The sequence below is a fragment of the Triplophysa dalaica genome, chromosome 6 (assembly GCF_015846415.1).
Source record: "Triplophysa dalaica isolate WHDGS20190420 chromosome 6, ASM1584641v1, whole genome shotgun sequence".
Lineage (NCBI taxonomy): Eukaryota > Metazoa > Chordata > Actinopteri > Cypriniformes > Nemacheilidae > Triplophysa > Triplophysa dalaica.
In genome coordinates this window covers 1,215,691-1,234,822 of record NC_079547.1, presented here as the reverse complement: position 1 = coordinate 1,234,822, position 19,132 = coordinate 1,215,691, and the positions used below count along the sequence as shown (strand labels likewise).

Genomic DNA, 19,132 nt, shown 5'->3' with positions numbered 1-19,132 from the left:
TCGTTTTTAACTGAAGGTACGTCTGACCTTTCCAACTGTTCAAAAATGTCAGTTGAGCTTTGGGCCACGGAACTGAGTTTCTCTTTAACATCACCTCCCACAATCTCTGACATTTCCTCTGATGTCACCGTATTCGAACCCCCACAATGCCGTGCGCTTGCCCTCTCCTCCCTGCCCTTACCCTGAGAGATACAGAGAGAAAAGACAAACACACAGCACAACATATTTAGTCTAGAAATGAACAATAGAACATAGACAGTGAATGTTGCCTACCCTTGGCATTAAATCACATTTCAGCTAACATTCAGTCCCCTTGTGTATGTAAAATATTACAGTTTTTGATTAGTTCCTTTTACTGCACATCGTGAAATGAAAACAGGCCTTAATAAAGGAAAGGTGATTAGAAACAATCTTAAATATCAAGTAGAGATTGTCTTGTTTTTTTATTCTTCTTTATTCATCTTTGTTTCGTTTTCTTCTCCGTTTGACACCGGGGTCACTAACGTGTCACGGCTTTTCTTGCTAATATGCAGAAATATTCGTAATTTATGCTAAGCTTGTGCTTTTTATGCGAAATGATCATGAGAGACAGACATGAGTGGCTGTGTAATGAGAAAACATGTGGGTTAGAATGAGATGATGTTTAGTTTCTTTCCGCTGATTGAATTTGTCTGCGGCTACTTTATATACGTGATCATGCATATTATATACGCCTCTAGATTTTTGATATTCAGATACATTACTGCAGTATAGGTAATTAAATTATTTAATGACCATACACCATTCTTAAATTAAATAATATTCTATCACAAAAGTAGGCATGGAACAAATATATATGCCATAACTAAAAGATTAACCATCTCTTGCAGCTCTTCTCATTTGCATGAATTGTTTTAATGATGCTCTGTCCACATTGACTTAGCGTAGCTTAGATTGTCTTTTATTGTCTCCTGTCAAACATGAATGTGAGAAATTATATTTTACATTAATGTTCAAATCCATTGTCTTTTATGGTGTGTAAAATAGTGCCATACTATGTTTGCGTATGGAGAGAGTAGTCGTGTATTTTTTAAAAATATTTTCATAAAATATAAGTTTTTATGAGATGTCATTTTTATATTTCCAAATTTCCAAAAATAGATCAAAAGTCATAAATCAGTTGAGCTCTATACGAACATATACCATGATGACTGTATTGTTGTGTCAGGGTCATATTTGCTTTATAATTATTTTATATAACAATTTGGAAACAGTATTCTTTTAACAATTCATTTTTTTTAATCTTTAAATCTAGACACAGAGTGAGGGAGGGAGAGAGAGAGAGAGAGAGAGAGAGACTGGACACACCGTTGGTCTGGCTGGGCGCATGCGCAGTGGGAGATAAAGCTTCTCCGCTTTCTTTTCGGCAGCTGGCGTGAGCTTCTGGAATTCCAACATGGCAGTAGATGTGGTCAGTGTTTGTGTGGTGGTCAGTCTCTCCAGCCTCGACTCGGACCCGTTCCAGAACATCACAGACCCGGAATAACCCGCATCCCTCCTCTCTCGGCGTCACAGCTGCCCTCCCGCCGTCAAACAGGTAAATCTTTCACTTTGTTTGTGTCCAGCAGATGTCCGTTTGTGCCGGAGAGAGAGACAGGGGCCATGCGACCGCACGGACAGAGCCCTCGGACCTTCGGACGCAGGCCCGATCCAAACACAGCGCGCGCAGGATCGGTTCGGCGGTGCATCAAACGCCACGAAATTGTATCAGTTTGAGCGCGAGACCGAAAGTTTCATTATTGATCTAGACTTTTATAATGAGACAATATCGAGCCGTATCGTGATGTGTGTCAAGACGAGAGTGACAGCGCGATATAATCTTTGATTTACTTTATTGCGTTTCTCTTATAGACGATCATGACTTTTAGCACAGCATTGATAAAGTGCAGAGATGCTTTATGTACATTGCTGTTTACCTCATATTTAGGCGTATTATATAACACTAACAAATATAAATATGAGTAATATTAATTTCGTAATATTTACGTGAGAAAAAGTTAAATGAAAATACACTTTTATTTCTGAACGATATTTTATAAAACACGGAACACAAGGACACGTATACGACCCCTTATGAAAAATAACCATTATTATTGTCCAAACTAATAACTTAACTATACAATTTTTATTACAATTTGTATAGGCTACTGTAGTTAAACCATAGTTAAACATTATGGCTAACCAGGGCATTGTTTACTTTTTAACATCTATAATGACTTTTCTGTTAGTATACTTTGAAAACAATGGCGAACACACATTGTGTTGTTAGTGTGGTGATCTACATGACATATGTCTCTCTTTCTCTTTTTCCTCACAGTTTGGACTTGCTGTCGACTGAAGACTTTGTTTGCATGTAGATTAAAAGTTCTGCTCACTTAAAAAGATATTTAAGACATTTACATTGACTTCTGTGTGAGCCGTCCGTCCATCACTGTGTTGATGTCCAGCAATATGATCAGCGGTGTGTATGGTAGGTGATATTTCTCAGTTTCATTTCAAACACGCAGTATATCCAGTAACCGGTGTCATCTTTTCTTTATACACTTATTTACGGTTTCATTATTTATAGATGTCAGCCATGCGTATGCATTCCTTATGATTATCATTATGACGCTTTTATTATTATTTGCAATTTAGCCTCAATACCTTTGAATCCCTTCTCAATTTGTGTGTTTTCCCATTCAAGTCGTTTTTTTCAATCTTTTCGCTCGGATGTTTCCTTCATGTCGGTCGTGCAGGATTGATTTTCATTGCTATGATAGCGTTTTCCCCGCTCGCGTCAGGGGAGGGAGTTGAGATTGGAGGTTACGGACCGCAATCATGTCGCGCGCGCCGCGGTCAGCGCAACTGCTGCGCGGGCGCGTAATAAACGCCTGCTGCTCTGATGGGATTCTGGCGGGAAATCAGGCGTGAGCGCGCGGTTTTGGGAGTTGGTGAGGTTTGCATAATTTGAACTTGGATGTTTTGCCAAATGAAAACTCTCTCTCTCTCTCTTTGTCAGTCAGTCAGGTGGATCATATTGTGCGTGATGTTTATCTTACAGAATGTGGGGGTATTGAGTCCATGCACACATCACAGAGACAAAAATATGACGTTTGACAGGTATTTGTCAAGTAAGAGAATTCCTGTGTCTAACTTTGCATATATTGACACCAAGAAATGTATTTGTGTGGGCTACCTGCTTTATAATACCGGAACAAATAGTTTAGTTGTGGTTGCTATTAGGCCTATTATTGAACAATCGCGCGGTTTAGTGCTGTGTTCGCAGTGCCTAAGGTCACGGGTTCAAACCCCAGGGATCGCACCTCCTGATCAAAATGAATGAACTAGAATGCCCCGTTAGACCGTAGATGCGTCGGATTTATGCACTATTCTACGCCATTTTGTAGTAAAAATAGTGTGTTCACTGTAACGCAACGCAAGGGTGCCTTGTGCAACAACAAGAGACAAAAAGTTAACGTTGCCGGGGGAAAATAATGAACGAGAAACAAAGATTTACTTTCCACGGGTTAAGTAAGTTCTCACTTCGTCAACTCGTCAGCATACATGCGGGCTGAGGGACAAAACACAAGTCATCCTCACATCGGTAAACAAAAGAAATGAAAAAGGACAGAAGTCGGCAGAGCGGTTTCCTCGACTTCCACAACTCTTTCTGTACATCCCGCCAGGCGCATGCGCAGTTTACCCTCTACCTTAACCGCTCTAAGTGGCCGTTACATCAAATTACAATTTCTGAATAAAAAAGTGCGCTTGAAGTACCCGGATGATGCACTCGTTCAACCGGAAATATGAAGTGTGGAAGTCTGGTCACTCCACGCATTCAAGAGTCGCAGTTTCGATTACGTAGCAGAAGAGAGGCGGGGCTATCAGACGCTGCTCGAGCAAAGTCCGCGTGCAGAGCGATTACGCTTCAATTTAATGATGACTGAAGTCATGCTGAGAAATACAGAATACATTTACATTAAATCTAGTATGTACAAATAGCTTTTTATTGACATGCATTGAATTGTGAGATTGACGTCATTTGCCCTCGCCTGGGAAAATGCACACGCTTCCGGTTAACTGTTTAGCATTCAATTTGGGATACTACTCTTCTTAAATTCATGCACTTGATGGTTGAGTCTAGTTTAAGTGCATAGTGTATAGTAGTATGTCAAAATTGGGACACAGCTAGTGTCCACACCAGGCGCAGTACCACACGGCATAAGACATTAGAACCCATTATCATTTTAAATGATGTCCACAATGGATATGGCGTGACACGACACAACAAACGCATGAAGAAAAATCCATTTGTCCCGTCTGTTGTAGACACTGTGTCACTGTAGGTACAAGTTTGTCAATTGTGTAAATGTAATATGGCTCGATGCTGCTTTGGCTGTGTTAAATTAAATTAGCAGAATTAAACGATTGCTGCTATGACAACCAGCACGCACACATGGCAATCCATAACTATATGAGGGAGTGAATTTATACAATCTTGTCTGTACGTATCTGTTTGATCTGCTTTCGCCCCAGTGATTGTTAGGTGTGGGCCTTCATTTCAGCTTTTTTCGAGAAATCGCAGAATTTTCCAGTTGTGTAACCGGCTGGCCGCCTCTGTGCAGTGTGTGTAAATGCAGTGTAAACCGGTCAGATGTCAATTGTTCGATGCTGGTTTGTGTCTCATTCTGTTGTAATGAAACAAACATTACGTCTTTAATATCACACTTTTCTTTTATTCCTCTCTCCCTCTCATTCATCTCTCACACATCTAAAGATATGTAGTGATAGAAGATGTTCTCACAAGGATGTTTATGTGCATTTAAATCTCTTCATTTTTTCTGCTTGTTAGGTTACTGTGCCTGCAGACATCATTTATTTGCGTTACCTTGGAAGTCTGTTTTATGTTGAGATTTATTTTCCCCTTGTACAGAAAATGCACGTTTAATCAAAGACTTTATAAATCCATTGCAAATTTATGACATTTTATTACAAGGTCCATAAAATATCATCTGTCCAGTACTGGGCAGTATTGGCCAAAAGTGACCCAACCTTCAAGCGTATTTGTATTAAGATGTCTTAAATATTTTCTATGTGTGTTGTGTAATCTTCAGCTTTGAGAAGAATTTAAGGAGGTTTGGCAAAAATACAGTTTATTAAATCAAGAGCCAGAAGAATGATTGCCAAAGTCAAAAACCGTAGACAAACAAAAAGCAGTTCATAATATTCTGTTTATGTATTTTTGTACATACATTAGATCAAAACACATTTTTTCTGATAGTTTATCTTTTGGCTAAATATTTTTGTCTTGTAAATCCCTTTAAGGTTTAGTGATTTCTCCATTTTCCTCTCTATTTAATTTTCTTTATTTTTTGATAGTGTAATCTTGCTTGTTGGGGCATTTAAAGAAAATATTGTATAAAAATGCTCCACAATCTGGACATTACTTTTGGCCAGGACTGGAGGTGGAGGGTGTGCTGGAGGCTGTCCCAGCTGTCTCCGGTCAGAATATGTGAAACAGTCAATCACAGGGATTCATATCACATTTTGTTAAATTATGACTGTTTTTCAATCATTTAAAACGTTTTTTTCCAACCAAAGAGGTGATGTACTCAATTAGCTGGGAGTCGACAAACGAGCAATCTTCAAATAAAATATAACATGTGATATTTTACAAAATCTAAGAAAGACTCATCTTATTATCACTGGTGGGCAGCATTTGTAGTGTGCATAATTAATAAATCAGTAATCAAATCTGTAATTTGTTAAATTATGCAAAGTGAGTGATTCATTTCAACCTGATTTCTTGGAAAACTATTTTACCAGGCGGTGATTTTGAATGAATATGTACGATGTCAATTGCTTGTACTGAACCAAGACTGAAAGTCTATCTCTTAACACAACAACAAGCAGTAAACATAGGTTAAGACCCTAATACTCCGCAAATGAAGGCAATTTGTTGCCTCAAAGTTTTTGAGTTTTCCTTAAGTAAGCAGAACTTTCATATTTTGATAAATGTAAATAAAAGTTCTTAATAAATCTTAGTAAGTGTGACTTAATTCCATGAGAAGGATGAATGAAATACTTAAGCAGACAGAACTTAATAATTACACAAAAATGTATTTTTAAGGTTAACCAAAGTTGGTTTTCTAAGTTTTTTTATTCTATGGATTTCTTAGTCTTAATATGCATAAATCAAACACCTTTACTTATTCAACTCAAAATGATCATGAAGAGAATATTGTCAGAACTGGAATTAGCACATTGCACGCACATTGCACATACATTGCACACTGGTGTCACATTGACTCCCACAGCCTAAGCACATGCATCACTCTTCTAAACAATGGTAACCTTAAGAATGAAAAAAATATCAAACTCTTCTAAATATCTAAGATAAGTGAACATTAAACACTACCAAGTCTTTAACTTTACAGAAAAACACAAAATTATATTTAAAGCATGCTGGGTATTGGAAGTCCTTTTCAACCAATTGTGTTGAATTTACATCTTTAGATTTAGTAAATTGAACAAGTAGCAAATTATTTTATTTTATTTTTAGTTAAAACTTCAAGTTAATCAAAAATAAGCATTACACTCTACTCCAAAGTAAAAAAATCTTTCAGGAACTTAAAATATTTAAGTAAGTAGAACTAACGTGTATAACTTAATCTATACTTCTGTCATACTTTCTGTTCTTTATGTTATCATCCTCATGTCTATTGCTATTACACAGAGCACTCTCCTGTGTGTGAGTGTGTGTGTGCGCGCGTGTATGTGTGTGTGAGGGACGATTGAGCTGTTTAATATGCTAAAGCCCTATTAAAGGGCGATGTCAGCAGCAGACGGCCTCAGCGCAACGCTCTGCATTGTGTCTCTAAATGAAGACGGTGCTGTGTTAATTAGCAGGAAAATGGCGTGCGGAATTGAATCGGTCATTGACATGCGTAGCGTTCGTCTCCCGTTTAGTGAGATATGAAAGTGATTTAAGCTCCGGCTATGTCTTTTATAGAGGTTTTAAATAATCTGTCTGCAGAAGAGAGAGAGAGAGAGTGTCATAGGAGAAAAAGAGCAAAGAAGTGAAGTGATGGGAAAAATGAGGTCTGAATTTTTAAGGTTATTTTCTGAGGAAGTCAAATGCTTGAATCACTCAAATTAATTTGTATTAAAGGGCTTGTTCAACAAAAAATATGCCTGTATGCTGTTTTTCTTTGGAACCCAGAAGGGAAATGTTTGGAGAACGTTCAGCTCTTTTAAGACACAGACAGTTCTTCCTTTGTTAAACTCCAAAATTGTAAAATGACGTTTCAAAATTTTCCACATAAAAAGTAATGTGATGTTCCACCGGTGTGAGGGGAGATTTAAACCAAAGTCTTTCTTCACATACAGTATTGTCTTCTTGTCCAGATCAGGCTGAGGAACAAATAAATGTTAAGATTGGCTCCCTAAAAATGCAACTGTTTAACGAGGTGATGTCGCATGAATTTGTTTAATGTGAATCGCACAAAATCAATGTGTTATAATCACATAAAAAAAGCAAAATTAGAAGCTCTTTTCTTGACACCATCCCTAAACATCACTGGGGAGAAACTCACACTAGATATGAGATTTTGTGAATTATTATGAATTAGCCGCCTTACAAAATAGTTACAAATATTTGTCATGAGATTGTTTTTACACACCGCACATTTTATACCGGCCGGCATCCTTTATGATCATGAATGGTGAATGTTTAGAATCTTCAGAATTTCACCTTTGTGTTTTGTGTCATGAGATTCAGAACATTATGCCTGAATTTGTGTGAGACAAATCTTTGACAGTATCTTTGTATTTTTCTCAAATCGAGTACATTTTTTTCTTTTGAAAAAAATTAACCACATCATAAAGCATTTCATACTTTCAACTTCTACATTTCATACATTTCTACGTTTTTTTTGCTTCAATACATTTACTTTAACAATTGAGTAGGCTACTTTTTGGTAAAAAAAATACGTACAATACTTTTGTTTTCATCTCTGAGCTTTGACTTTCAGAGACCCTTAGCTGCTGAGATTATGTGCTGTTAGTCTCTCTCTCTCTCTCGGTCTCTCTCTCACGGTCTCTCTCTTTCTCTCTAGCAGCACTCAGCAGGCAGGACTGAAAGTCAGGGTTTTTGAAGAGAGGACGTTGAGATTGAATGGCCCATTCACATTAAAGAAGAATTAGAGGGCTTCCACCCTGCCACTCTCACAATGGTCAAACTGCCGACACAACAGGAGAACTGTTCACACACACACACACACACACACACACAGAGTGAAAATCATGCCCTTTGTGTCCAGTAAGAGTGCGGTTTTGAATCAAATGCATTTTCTGCTTTATTAATAGATAGTTAATATGATCTCAATCTTTTGGCTGGCATTTGGCTGATGTCTAGAAAACAGGTTAGGTATCTTTATAATGAACTTTCTGCCATCATTTATTCACCTTCATTTTATTGTTTTCTGCCTGGAAAACAATTGGAGATGTTAAGTGACGTGGTGTCTTTACATGCAGTTAAAGAGCTTAAGACCTGCTCCATGTGACCCCTGTCGTGTGTAACCATGCTACAGGAGCTGATCATTCTTCTCGAATCCCCAGCACTTATTGGGTTATTAGTTGATGAGAAGCTGTCTATTGTTTGTTGGCCTGTTCACAGTTTACAGACATAAAGAAACGTCATGTTCTTGTAGCTCAGTTGGTTAGATATTGTGTTAGAAATGCCAAGGTCATGGGCTTGAGTCCCAGAGAACACACATACTGTATAAAGCTTAAATGTTGCAATTGCCTTACCTGGTGGACTTTGTCCTTAAAATAGTTGGATGGTTTATAAATATTTATTCAAATATATATGTACAGTATATCAGAATAGGCACTTGTTGAAGTCATTGCTCTAGTCTAGATTATGTGTGTGTGTGTGTTTTGTCTATGTCTGTCTTTTTACTATTTTGCTGTTGGCGACACTAATGGCTGTTTAATTACTCAATAAAATCGCTTTATCGATGCTGTGTGTGCGTTCGTGTGTGTGAGTTTGTGTGATGTATTGATTTTGCTGCTGGAGAAACCTGAGATTTCACTCAGGAGATGCCAGCCTCGCTGTCTGTCGATGCGATTCAGCTTTTAAATAGTAGCTCATATACATTTACAGACTCGCATTGTAAGCCTTGTTTAAAGAGATGATAAACACTCGGTGAGGAGCGGATGATGAAGTGCTCTTCCTCTTAAACCAGATAATGAAACGTCTTCCTCAAGAGTACTGAACATTGCTTTCGAGAACACTGTGTGTGTGTGTGTCCTGTTAAACCATACAGTGTTTAGTAATACAATTGTGTTGGATATTTTTTGTCCATTTGAGAAACAACCTCTAAATGGTGTTTATTGGGAAATGTCAAAATTTAGAAAAGGTTTGTGTGGTTTGTAGGGGTAGGGTGAGAAGATACAAAATACAGATGGTACAGTATAAATACAGTATGAAATCTGTGCAAAGTCCCCATAAAGCAGGAAAATCCAACGTGTGTAATTTGTGGTGAAGAGGCTTTTTTGGAGCAACAGAAAGACACACACACACACACACACACACACGCAGCAGGTCAGCAGCTTTACAGCTAGTGGGATTGTTAAGATAGTTCTGTAGAGCTCAACACAAAAGGCATTTTAAAGCATTCCAGCAAACCACGACTGATATTGGACATTACAACACGACGATTTGGACTTTAGATTCAGTCCACACAGAATATCAGCCATTATTTGGCTTATCACAAGTGAGAAAAAACTAAACCAACCACAGAACAGCTCAAATAAAAGCATTCATAACATAAGTGCATTGTGTTGTAGAGCTATACTTGAACTAAATTATATAAAGAATATGAACGTTTATGTCATTTACGTTTGGTGATTTGTCTAAAGCATCTCTGAGGCTTACCTGATGTGTATTCTTATTGAAGCTTCATTTGAAACATTTTAAGGTCTTGACCTGACTAGTTAAGACAAGTCGTGTATTGCGCTTATTTTTCAAATAATTTTTAAAAGAGGAAAATCACTGTCTTATCGTCTGTTGAGCAGTTTGATAAATCCTCTTTAATGCTGTTATAGTTTTTTGTTTGGAGACCATTTTAGCCCCGTTAACTTCCGTTGTAAGAACACAAAACCACTGGGACATTTCTCAAAATATCTTCTATTATGTCCCCCTGAATAAATGACACGAGCGTGAATATATGATGACGGAATGTTTATTTTTGTGTAAAATATGTCTTTAATGAGCTTAAAGAAGGATTTTCAAAATCATTGATTTATGTTGGTTAGTTAGTTTCAGAGGATCACTGTTGGTTTTTTCAACATTCACATGTGTGTTCGCTGTAAAATCCAACCTTTTCCCCTGTGAGAGTGTACAGAGTGACCTGGAGTTGTGTGTATTGATCAGAGAGGATTTTCTGCCTAATAGAATTGAACGTCATGGTGCAGTTTTTAATTGAGATGGATAGAACATGTAAATTTTGCTCCATCAGCCTGAAATCAATATCCATCTGCTGTGAAATGGACAAACGTCTCTTTCTTTTGTTTTATTTCGTCTATTGTGTCTCAACAAAACTTTGTGATGTGTCTGATGGGTGATGCTTTTCTAAATCTATTCTCTATTGGCACGGTCAGACAAACAAGTTTATTACAAGTTCCCTTACCTTCACCTTAAAACAGGACTGACATTTGGTGTATTTTTAAACGTTAAAATAATCTCTCTATTTTTCACTTCTTTTCCTTTCTCCCCTGATCTGTCTCTCCGTTCAGCCACATGTCAAAATTCAAACGGAAGAAAAGCTCTTTGTTTCATAACCTAGAATCTGGGTGCTGTTGTGTGTATGTGTGCGGAGCAGAAATGACAGAGACACGGTATTTTTAGGGGTGACATCTGTTGTCGGGTTCAGTTGCTAATGCCGAGAGCTAGGTTATTGATCAATCATTATTACAGTATGCTGAAATATTATGTTCCTATGTGTTGTGTGCGAGTCAGTGAAACCGAGTGAGAAACTGAGCGAGTGTAATATGAGGTTCCTTGATTACATTAAAGAGCTTTTATTTCATTCACTTGAGATGAAGCCTTCTGCTGTGTTTCAGCGTCACACCGTAATGATATCATCACAGAGCTGCGCTTTGTGTGTGTGTTTGTGTGTCCGCGCATGTAAGATGACCTGTACACAACCGAATGTAAACTTCACTCATTATCTACCTCATTTTGTGAAATTAAACATCATGAAACAGGCAGAATGTCAATACTGTGTCTGTTAATTCCATCTTTACCCTGGGAATATGTTCAAAACATTTTTATCATTTACATCACGTTTATGCACAACATTTCATGTTTGTTTCCTGGGATTCTAACCCGTGACCTTGAAGTTTTTGAAAGCCGTTTTGTTTGAATATTTATAAAATAATTTTGCTTTCATTATTTATTTTCTTACTTGTGCTTTATTTTAAAATGTAAATTTTTATTTGTCCTTAATTTTGGTTTTAAACTATTCTTTATGCTTTGTATTAGCCTTTAATAAGTAATATTGTTTGAAAACTTTAAAGTTATTAAATAATTAAAAAAATATTAAAATAAATAAAATTACACTTTATTTTTTCATTATATAATTATTTTAGAATAAATAATATTATTTATTCTTTCATATTGATAAGTAAGTACATGTGGGTCTCATAAAAATGAACATTTTCCAACATTCATTTTACAATGCTGTTTATATTTCATGAACTTCAGTGAGCTTTACTTAATGTTCAAAAGACTTTGTTTTCTAATCGTTTTTTTCGTTTGACTGGCAGGTGTGACGATGCAGTGGAGCCCCGAGCAGTCGCAGTGGGCGGAGCAACACTATGACATCACCTCCACCACCCGTTCTCCAGGACGTAAGATCGAAGTACTCCGAGATCCGAGGTTAACAGGTTCGTCCTCCGCAGCGTACCACCATTCATGGGCCAACGATGACATTTCAGCTCTGACTGCATCTAACCTGCTCAAGAGGTACGCCGAGAGATATTCCATCTTGGATCTACCCTGCGAAAATGGACTTATGGGATATCCGGACGCAGCCGTTTCTGTTAACGTTAACGGTCCGGGTGTGGCGAACAACGGCCCGCCACTTCTCAATGGCCGAAAGATGGAGGCGGAGCCTTGGCTTGAGACCGTGTACACCCCTTTGGGCTGTGTTTCCGAACTTCTTCCTAAAGCACCTTTAAGTGTGTCCGATGTGTCTGTGTGTAACTCACCCATTGTTGGCAATGGTAGCCTATCCGAACCTTTCTCCAGCAGTAGCTGTACCAGTCAAAGCGGAAATCAGGAATACAGCAGTGCCCTCTTCAGCACGCCATACCTGCAGCCTTTAGGCACGTATGGCGGCTCTCTTTTCCACCCCACCCCTTCCCACGCCAGTCTGGTGCCAGCGTACAGTGCCAACACTTCACCTAGCCTAGCCGTGTACAGTTACCCAAACACACGGTACCCTTCGCAGGCCATCCTACCGACCGGCTTCAGCCCTCCACCTCATCCGTCAGGGTACCTGCCCCGGGGTATCACTCCTCCTAATCCCTTACCAGCTGTTGGATTCTCATACCCTACCACCAACCTAGGTACAAACACCTCTGAAAGTGATGCCCCAAGTGCTACCAGCCATACGAAGACATATTACCCATCAACCCAGAGGGAGATTGGAGTGTTTGAGGAATTCAGCTTTCCTGAAAACGGCAATTCTGACTCAAGGTCTGGAAGCAGTCCGCTCTACAGGCTTTCAGGGGATGACTCGGTAGACAAGCGGACTGGCTTTAGCCAATCAGCAGACGTCACGTCATCCTTATCCTTCAAGCCGACCAATCACGGAGACTCTCTCAGAAGCCTGGAGTCTCTGACGGTAGCCATGATTGGACAGAACAACGGTACCTCAACCTCAGCTGTTCCCTCTCACCAACACCTCTGCCTCGACACGAACACACCCTGCTGAGCGCTCGTGCTCGCTCTCTACCCGTGGTGCTTGAGCTGACCGTGCGTGAGAGCTCCCCCTAGTGGACAGGAGATAAAAGAGCGGGACTTGCTCAAAGCCATAGCGTAGGGGCTCAAGATCGGCTGTTCTGGTTGCTGAAGACCTGGAAGAGGACAATTGTGTTCACGGCCCTTCCGAGCTGAGCCTAACAGTGAGACACTGACATACACAGAACAGACAGATCCGTGTATGAAGGACACACATATCTGAGTTGGAGAGATGGAGAGAGTACAGCAAGGAAATATTTATGTATAATGGATGTGTTTCGGGTGCCATGGAGATGAGGCGTCCCAGTGTGGTAGTTGGACTCGGTTTGGTTGGTTAATCATATTGCCATGGTGTACATTCATTGTGTTTGTGTTTGTAGCCTTGTGGAGGTTATTTATGTGGTGAGCTTAATTGTTAATCCAGTTCCTCTATTTTCACAGGAGAATTAACAGATCTCGGCCATTAATAGAATCTGTGTGTGTGTGAGGGCGAGAGTGATAAAACCTCAGGAAAGTGTCTGATAGAAATGGCTTGTCTGTATGTGAGAGAGAGAAGCACAGAGCGTTTCCACACACGCCACAAAACCAAGTTGAGTCCATTTTTTTATTGAACTTTGTTTGTATGCACGTTCATTGGTTCATTTACAGTCATGTGTACAGTCTGTGACACTTTGAGCATCTCTCATTGTGAGTGTGATCAGCCCAGAGCCGGTAGATGCTGTATTTCACGAATTATTTATTATTAATAATTATTAATTATGGCATTCAACCAGACAATGGTGGATTGGTCAACCAGTAGTGTTGAGTATTTGAATCCTGTTTGGAAACAATCAATTGTTGGAAGTTTGGAAATAACAATTCTTATACTCCACAACTTTCAATTATTGACACTTTAGGTCTTATTTAATCTATATTGCAACCAGTTTTGGCGGTCTCTCAAATCGTACAGACTGTCTTTGAGAAAGAAGCAGGCTGAGACAATATCACACACATAAAAAATGGAATTTAGACGTATTCGATATTTATACCAAAAAGAAAACATTGCTTAACGGCCAAGTGTGAAACTGCTCAGTGAGAATGAAAGAGCGCATGCCTTTTGGATGGATGTTCATCCTCGCCTAAGGCTTTGGGCGCTTTTAAAAATAGCGTTGAGTTAACTTCATCACAAACACTGGAAGTATGCTTGGCTGACCTCGCAACCGATGTGTCTGTTTACTTCCTTCAAGTTTTTACGAAATCCCACCAAAGGGAATAAAGATATCGTGCTTGTTTCTGAAAGTAAATCACCAAAGCAGCAGTGTGGGAGCCGACTCGCACGGAGACGTTCAGCCAAAAGACGCTCCCTCTGTGTGAACGCACGCGGGTGGATTTTATTTCCATGCTGTTTCAGTTCAGGAGGGTGAATTGACTTCATTCCAGGAGACGAATGGTAGGAATTCCTTGAAAAGGCTGCGCAAAGATCCACGGGGTTGAAATTGATTTGTGAATTGAACCAAATTGAATTTCCTCTGCTGAACTGGACACAACACACCTCCATCCCGCTGATGATGATTCTCAAAGAGATACGTCACTGTATTGTGTTATCATGTGCTCGCTATGTGTATTTGTTTATTTTCCACTGATTTGGATGCATGCATCTACATGCATTTTCTAGATGAAAACACAGGTGCTCCCTAAGTTTCCAGAAGTGCCATTTCTTTGTTTTAAAAGGAAATATTTTTTCTTCCATCATGTTTTTTGTCTTGCTGATGTCTGAAAGGATTTTTTTTCGTCCTGACTGCAGCTTTTCTGATTTTGACCAACTTCAAGGGGACTTTCATCGGTCATGTTAAAAGATTGTAAGGGATTAAAACTATAATGGAGACTTATTTCCACCCACAAAACACAATGGACCGTAGCATTCTATGCAAAACACTGTCATCCTCAGCAGCTCTGTTCCAAACCAGAGATGATGTTTGAGGGCATCATTCACAACATAAATGCTGTTCCAAGAAATAGATAGAAATAATAATCTGGTTTATAAAAAATCAAATTAATAAATGAACACAATAATAGAAGGTCTCAGACTGCTTTGTATGTATGGATTTCGCATTATGCAATCCCAGAATGCACAGCAGTCAGCTCAGTGGAAAATGTCCAAATATGGTCAACAAAATGTTGAGAAATGTTACTGCAAAATATAGTCAAGTATGATTTTTTTGTCTAAAATATTCTTCTTTGAAAATAAATCATTTCCTGTTTCATCCAAGATTTGGTTTGTTTATTTGAGAATTAAGCAGTTGGCAACAGAACATCGGTCAGCTGTGAGCTTTAATCGAGTCTCTTGTGGGTCATTTGTGTGGTGTGAAAGTGACTGTTAACAGTTTCTTTGCATCATTCACTCGTGAGGGTCCATAGCCGTTGGGATGCTGCCTATGTAGACAGCATTGCAGCTCATTAGAGTTTGAAGAAAAGCTTTTGTCACAAGACACAAAGATTTCTCAACACAGGTCTATCTGCGTGTAAGGATCTTTCTAAGATGCACCCTGAAGAAAAGAGTGTTACAGGACAGTGCATATGACCAAAGAAACGGATCATAAAAGACTGTCTGGAGACAGCAGAGGTTAGAATAGGAGCACTTGGCATCTTTTGATGAGTTTCTGATGAGATTTTTTTTATCACTGAGACAACCCGAACACCAAAATACATGCCAGAAAACCTCCCGTGGTGTGTTCGGTGTGCCCAACGACACTGCATTACTACTTCACATCCCTTTAGTGGCTGATCACTTCTGTTCTTCAGTCCACAAAATAAAACAGAAATGTCTTTTACAGTGTATCTAAATACATGAAACACATTTAGAGGTGTGTTATGAGTTTATCATGAATAGGTTATGAGTTTTAATGAATGGAATGGACATGGAGTGAGTGTATATGCAGTTGTCTTTGTTGTGTTTGTTTTCATAAATTTTTGCGAAATGTAAACAATTTGGTAATTAAAATATGCATATCTTAACGCCTTGCTTACTGTTTTCTGTGGACCTCTGCCTGTGTATGTGCGCGTGCGTGTGTGTTGATAGGAAAAGTCCCCACAAATATATCAAACTAACTTGTGTATTTTTGGAATTATGTAACTAAACTTCGGTGAAGAATTGGTCAATAAAAGTGAGCTAAATCTACAGGGACTCTTTCCAAAGGTTAGAAATAATACTGTAAGAATAACACAAAGAAAATCACAACAGAATTCACACAATGAAACTAAGTCTTAAAAACTTGAGTCAACAACAATTTTTTTACACACTAATTAAAATCTTGTTTGTTTAACATCATTTTTAATTGTAAAATTACAGTTGGGGATTTTATTCTTTCTACAATGTGTTTTTCATTATTTCTTACAACACTTGACCATCAATAACTTGATTGCAGTTATTGCAGTTTACATGCACAAAAGTAGCTAGTTTTAAAATTCAAACTTGTAAAAAAAATCTGTGTGTTGTCATTTCACGTTATTAAGTAAATTACATCATTTTGTGCATTTTGTGATTTGAGTGTTTGTCGAATGAATATTTACAGAAAGATATCACTGTGCATTTTTATCTTTAAACCTTACATTCCTCACATTGTTCTCTCAAATTGACTTTGTTTTGTCCCTTCAAGTTAAGTGTAATTTTCTTACTTTGCAACAATTAAAGTGTGCGGGGCAGTAATTCTGTTTAAGGACCCTTTAAATGGACAGTCTATGCAAATTAGGAGAAAATTGTGCAAAGGCGGAAAGAGAAAGAAAAACAGGAATAAATTATGCAAATAACAAAAGGACTTGACCATTTGAAAGCCTGCGTTCCCAGTAATAAGTGCAGTGGCTATTTTTTTTATTTTAGCACGCAGTCATTAAACCACAATTCTCTCTCTCTCTGATGGATTTGACAACAGGATGAATGAACACAAACAGCTGCGTGTGCGTGTGTCCATGTGTGTGCATGCATGCATGTAGACGATTGGTGGAGTTTTAATGCATAGTATTGAAATAAAGTTCAAATTATGTGTCAGTTTGTGTGCTTTCTGTTTTACAATTACATTTTACATTTGGCAGACGCTTTTATCCAAAGTGACTTACATTGCTTACATTGCAATCCCCTGAGATCGAACCCACAACCTTGCGTGGTTAACGCAACGCTCTTACCACCGAGCTACAGGAACGCTTTCTGTGACTTTACCAGCTAGCCAACTTGTTTTACATTTTTTTCTTTCTTTCTTTTTTTTGTCTTTCTTGATTAACATGAATGAATGGGTTTTATTTACAGTATGACATTTAGAGGAACATATTTGGAATAGTCTTTCTTTCTGTAAAAAACTAGCTTGAAAAGTCTTTTCATGCTAGAGAATTTTTACACAGATGCATGACTGAATAAAAAGGAACGTTTACAAGCTAATTTGTTTTTTTGAAAATAATCATAATGATTCAAATAATCTTGGTGACTTTGGTCTGGGCCTGTAAACAACATAGCAACACCATAACAACCGTCAATGACACCCTTACAGGACTGTTAGCATTTTTTGTTTCACTTTTTTTACAGTTTTTGGTAACACTTTACAATAAGGTGCTATTATTTGTCATTAGTAAATGCATTAGCGAACATTAGCTTATAATGAACAATTGAGTCAATGTCAATGTAAGCTCATGTCAATACACTTTATCATGTTAGTTCATGGTGCATTATGAATTTATTGTCATTGTTATTGACAATGTTATAACAACAGAGCAACCTAGTAAGAATCCATAACATGCAATCCGCTATATGTGCTACCATTTAGTACAACGACATCAATACTTATTGTAAGTAGAATAGTAACTGTCCATGTGGCAACAAAGCAACCTTCAATAAGAAAAAGAGTAAGAATTCATAAAGTGCCGTCCATTTTCCCCCTTAATAGACAGAGATTATTATCCATATAAACAAAATATTAACTAATGTTAACAGTGCCAACGTTTGATTTAATTAATGTATTAGTAAATGCTGAAATTAAAATTAAGAACTATTATAGTTTCTCATTGTTAACAAACGGTACCTTATTGTAAAGTGTATTATTTAAATCTCACGTAATTAAATCTTAAAGATATTTATTTAACGTTTTGATTCAATTATACATTTTCTGATTGTATTTTTAACATTTGTGTTGTGTTAAAAAAACTGAAACCTGAAGTTCCTCCGGACCCGTGCTGAACCGGCGTCATGTCTTCCAAAGTGGTCTATAGTGATCTAATGATGTTTTTTCCTTGTAGCTTTTGATTTAATTTATAAATTAGACCTGTGCATTTCGAACTCGCACCCAGAGCTCAGACTGAGATCTTAGACTGATCTCCAATCGGTCATTTGGTCTTCTTTTAAACGTGCCGGAGTCACAGGAACATTGGGTTCTGAGGGCTGCTAACGGCGATGATGTCTTCTAATCTCAGACAATTATCTACATGCTATTGTGGTTAAGCCGGAACGAAAATGTATTCGTCGTCACGAATCGCCATTTTAATAGACACCTTAATTACGGCTAACACAAGTCATTAAAATGTAAGGTAGAGTACTCATTTGAATAATCATAGTGCTCGGCTCGGCACGCAGCGAGACCCCCTCCTTTAACTGAGAGTTAACTGTTAAAAATATATCCAATTAGATTTTGATTTCAGCTCAAGATAAAGCCATCCATCCTGTATTTATCTGCAATTTTCTTCGCTTTTGTTGCTTTCAGAGTCTGTTTACACCATTGATCTACTACAGTGACAGGTGTGATTTTTACCCCTGAAGCTTTGAAGCGTGTAGTTTGTCAAACTCACACCTGTCTGAATCCAATCCGAGCATCACTGGCACTTGTGAGGGGATTGTGGAGAAATGCTCTTGGTTTGTATGTTTAAAGTCCCTTTGAACCGGAAGTTATTATAGTTTTACTTCTGTATATGAAAAGTAATTTGAAAGGAGAATATGAGTGGGCGTGGCTACGTTTTTCACTGCAAATTGATCGGATGTGTAAAACAGCTGTTGCATTGATTTAGAAATGAAACTGGCAGCAGACTGACAGTTGAAGGGGAGGAGTTAACGGATCCGGCCCAGAG

General features: G+C 38.2%; 1 protein-coding gene across 2 annotated transcripts; it reads left to right on the top strand.

Moving 5' to 3' along the window:
- The first annotated feature begins 1,418 nt into the window (after window positions 1-1,418).
- Window positions 1,419-15,994, top strand: LOC130425238 (fidgetin). Of its 2 annotated transcripts, XM_056751409.1 has the most exons (3): window positions 1,419-1,576; window positions 2,357-2,509; window positions 11,854-15,993. In XM_056751409.1, the coding sequence occupies exons 2-3, from the start codon at window positions 2,479-2,481 to the stop codon at window positions 13,023-13,025; spliced, it is 1,203 nt and encodes a 400-aa protein (XP_056607387.1). In that variant the 5' UTR covers window positions 1,419-1,576; window positions 2,357-2,478; the 3' UTR covers window positions 13,026-15,993. The 2 variants fall into 2 exon arrangements, with proteins under 2 accessions (XP_056607387.1, XP_056607386.1); XM_056751408.1 differs by lacking the exons at window positions 1,419-1,576; window positions 2,357-2,509 and adding an exon at window positions 2,521-2,972 and having other exon boundaries at window positions 11,854-15,994.
- Window positions 15,995-19,132: the final 3,138 nt, after the last annotated feature.

Excerpts from the sequence above, each read along its gene's own strand:
- LOC130425238 (XM_056751408.1), top strand. The coding sequence starts at position 2,924 with ATGGGATTCTGGCGGGAAATCAGGCGTGAGCGCGCGGTTTTGGGAGTT. Across the intron at positions 2,973-11,853 it reads GCGCGCGGTTTTGGGAGTTG|GTGTGACGATGCAGTGGAGC; the intron begins GTGAGGTTTGCA and ends TTTGACTGGCAG.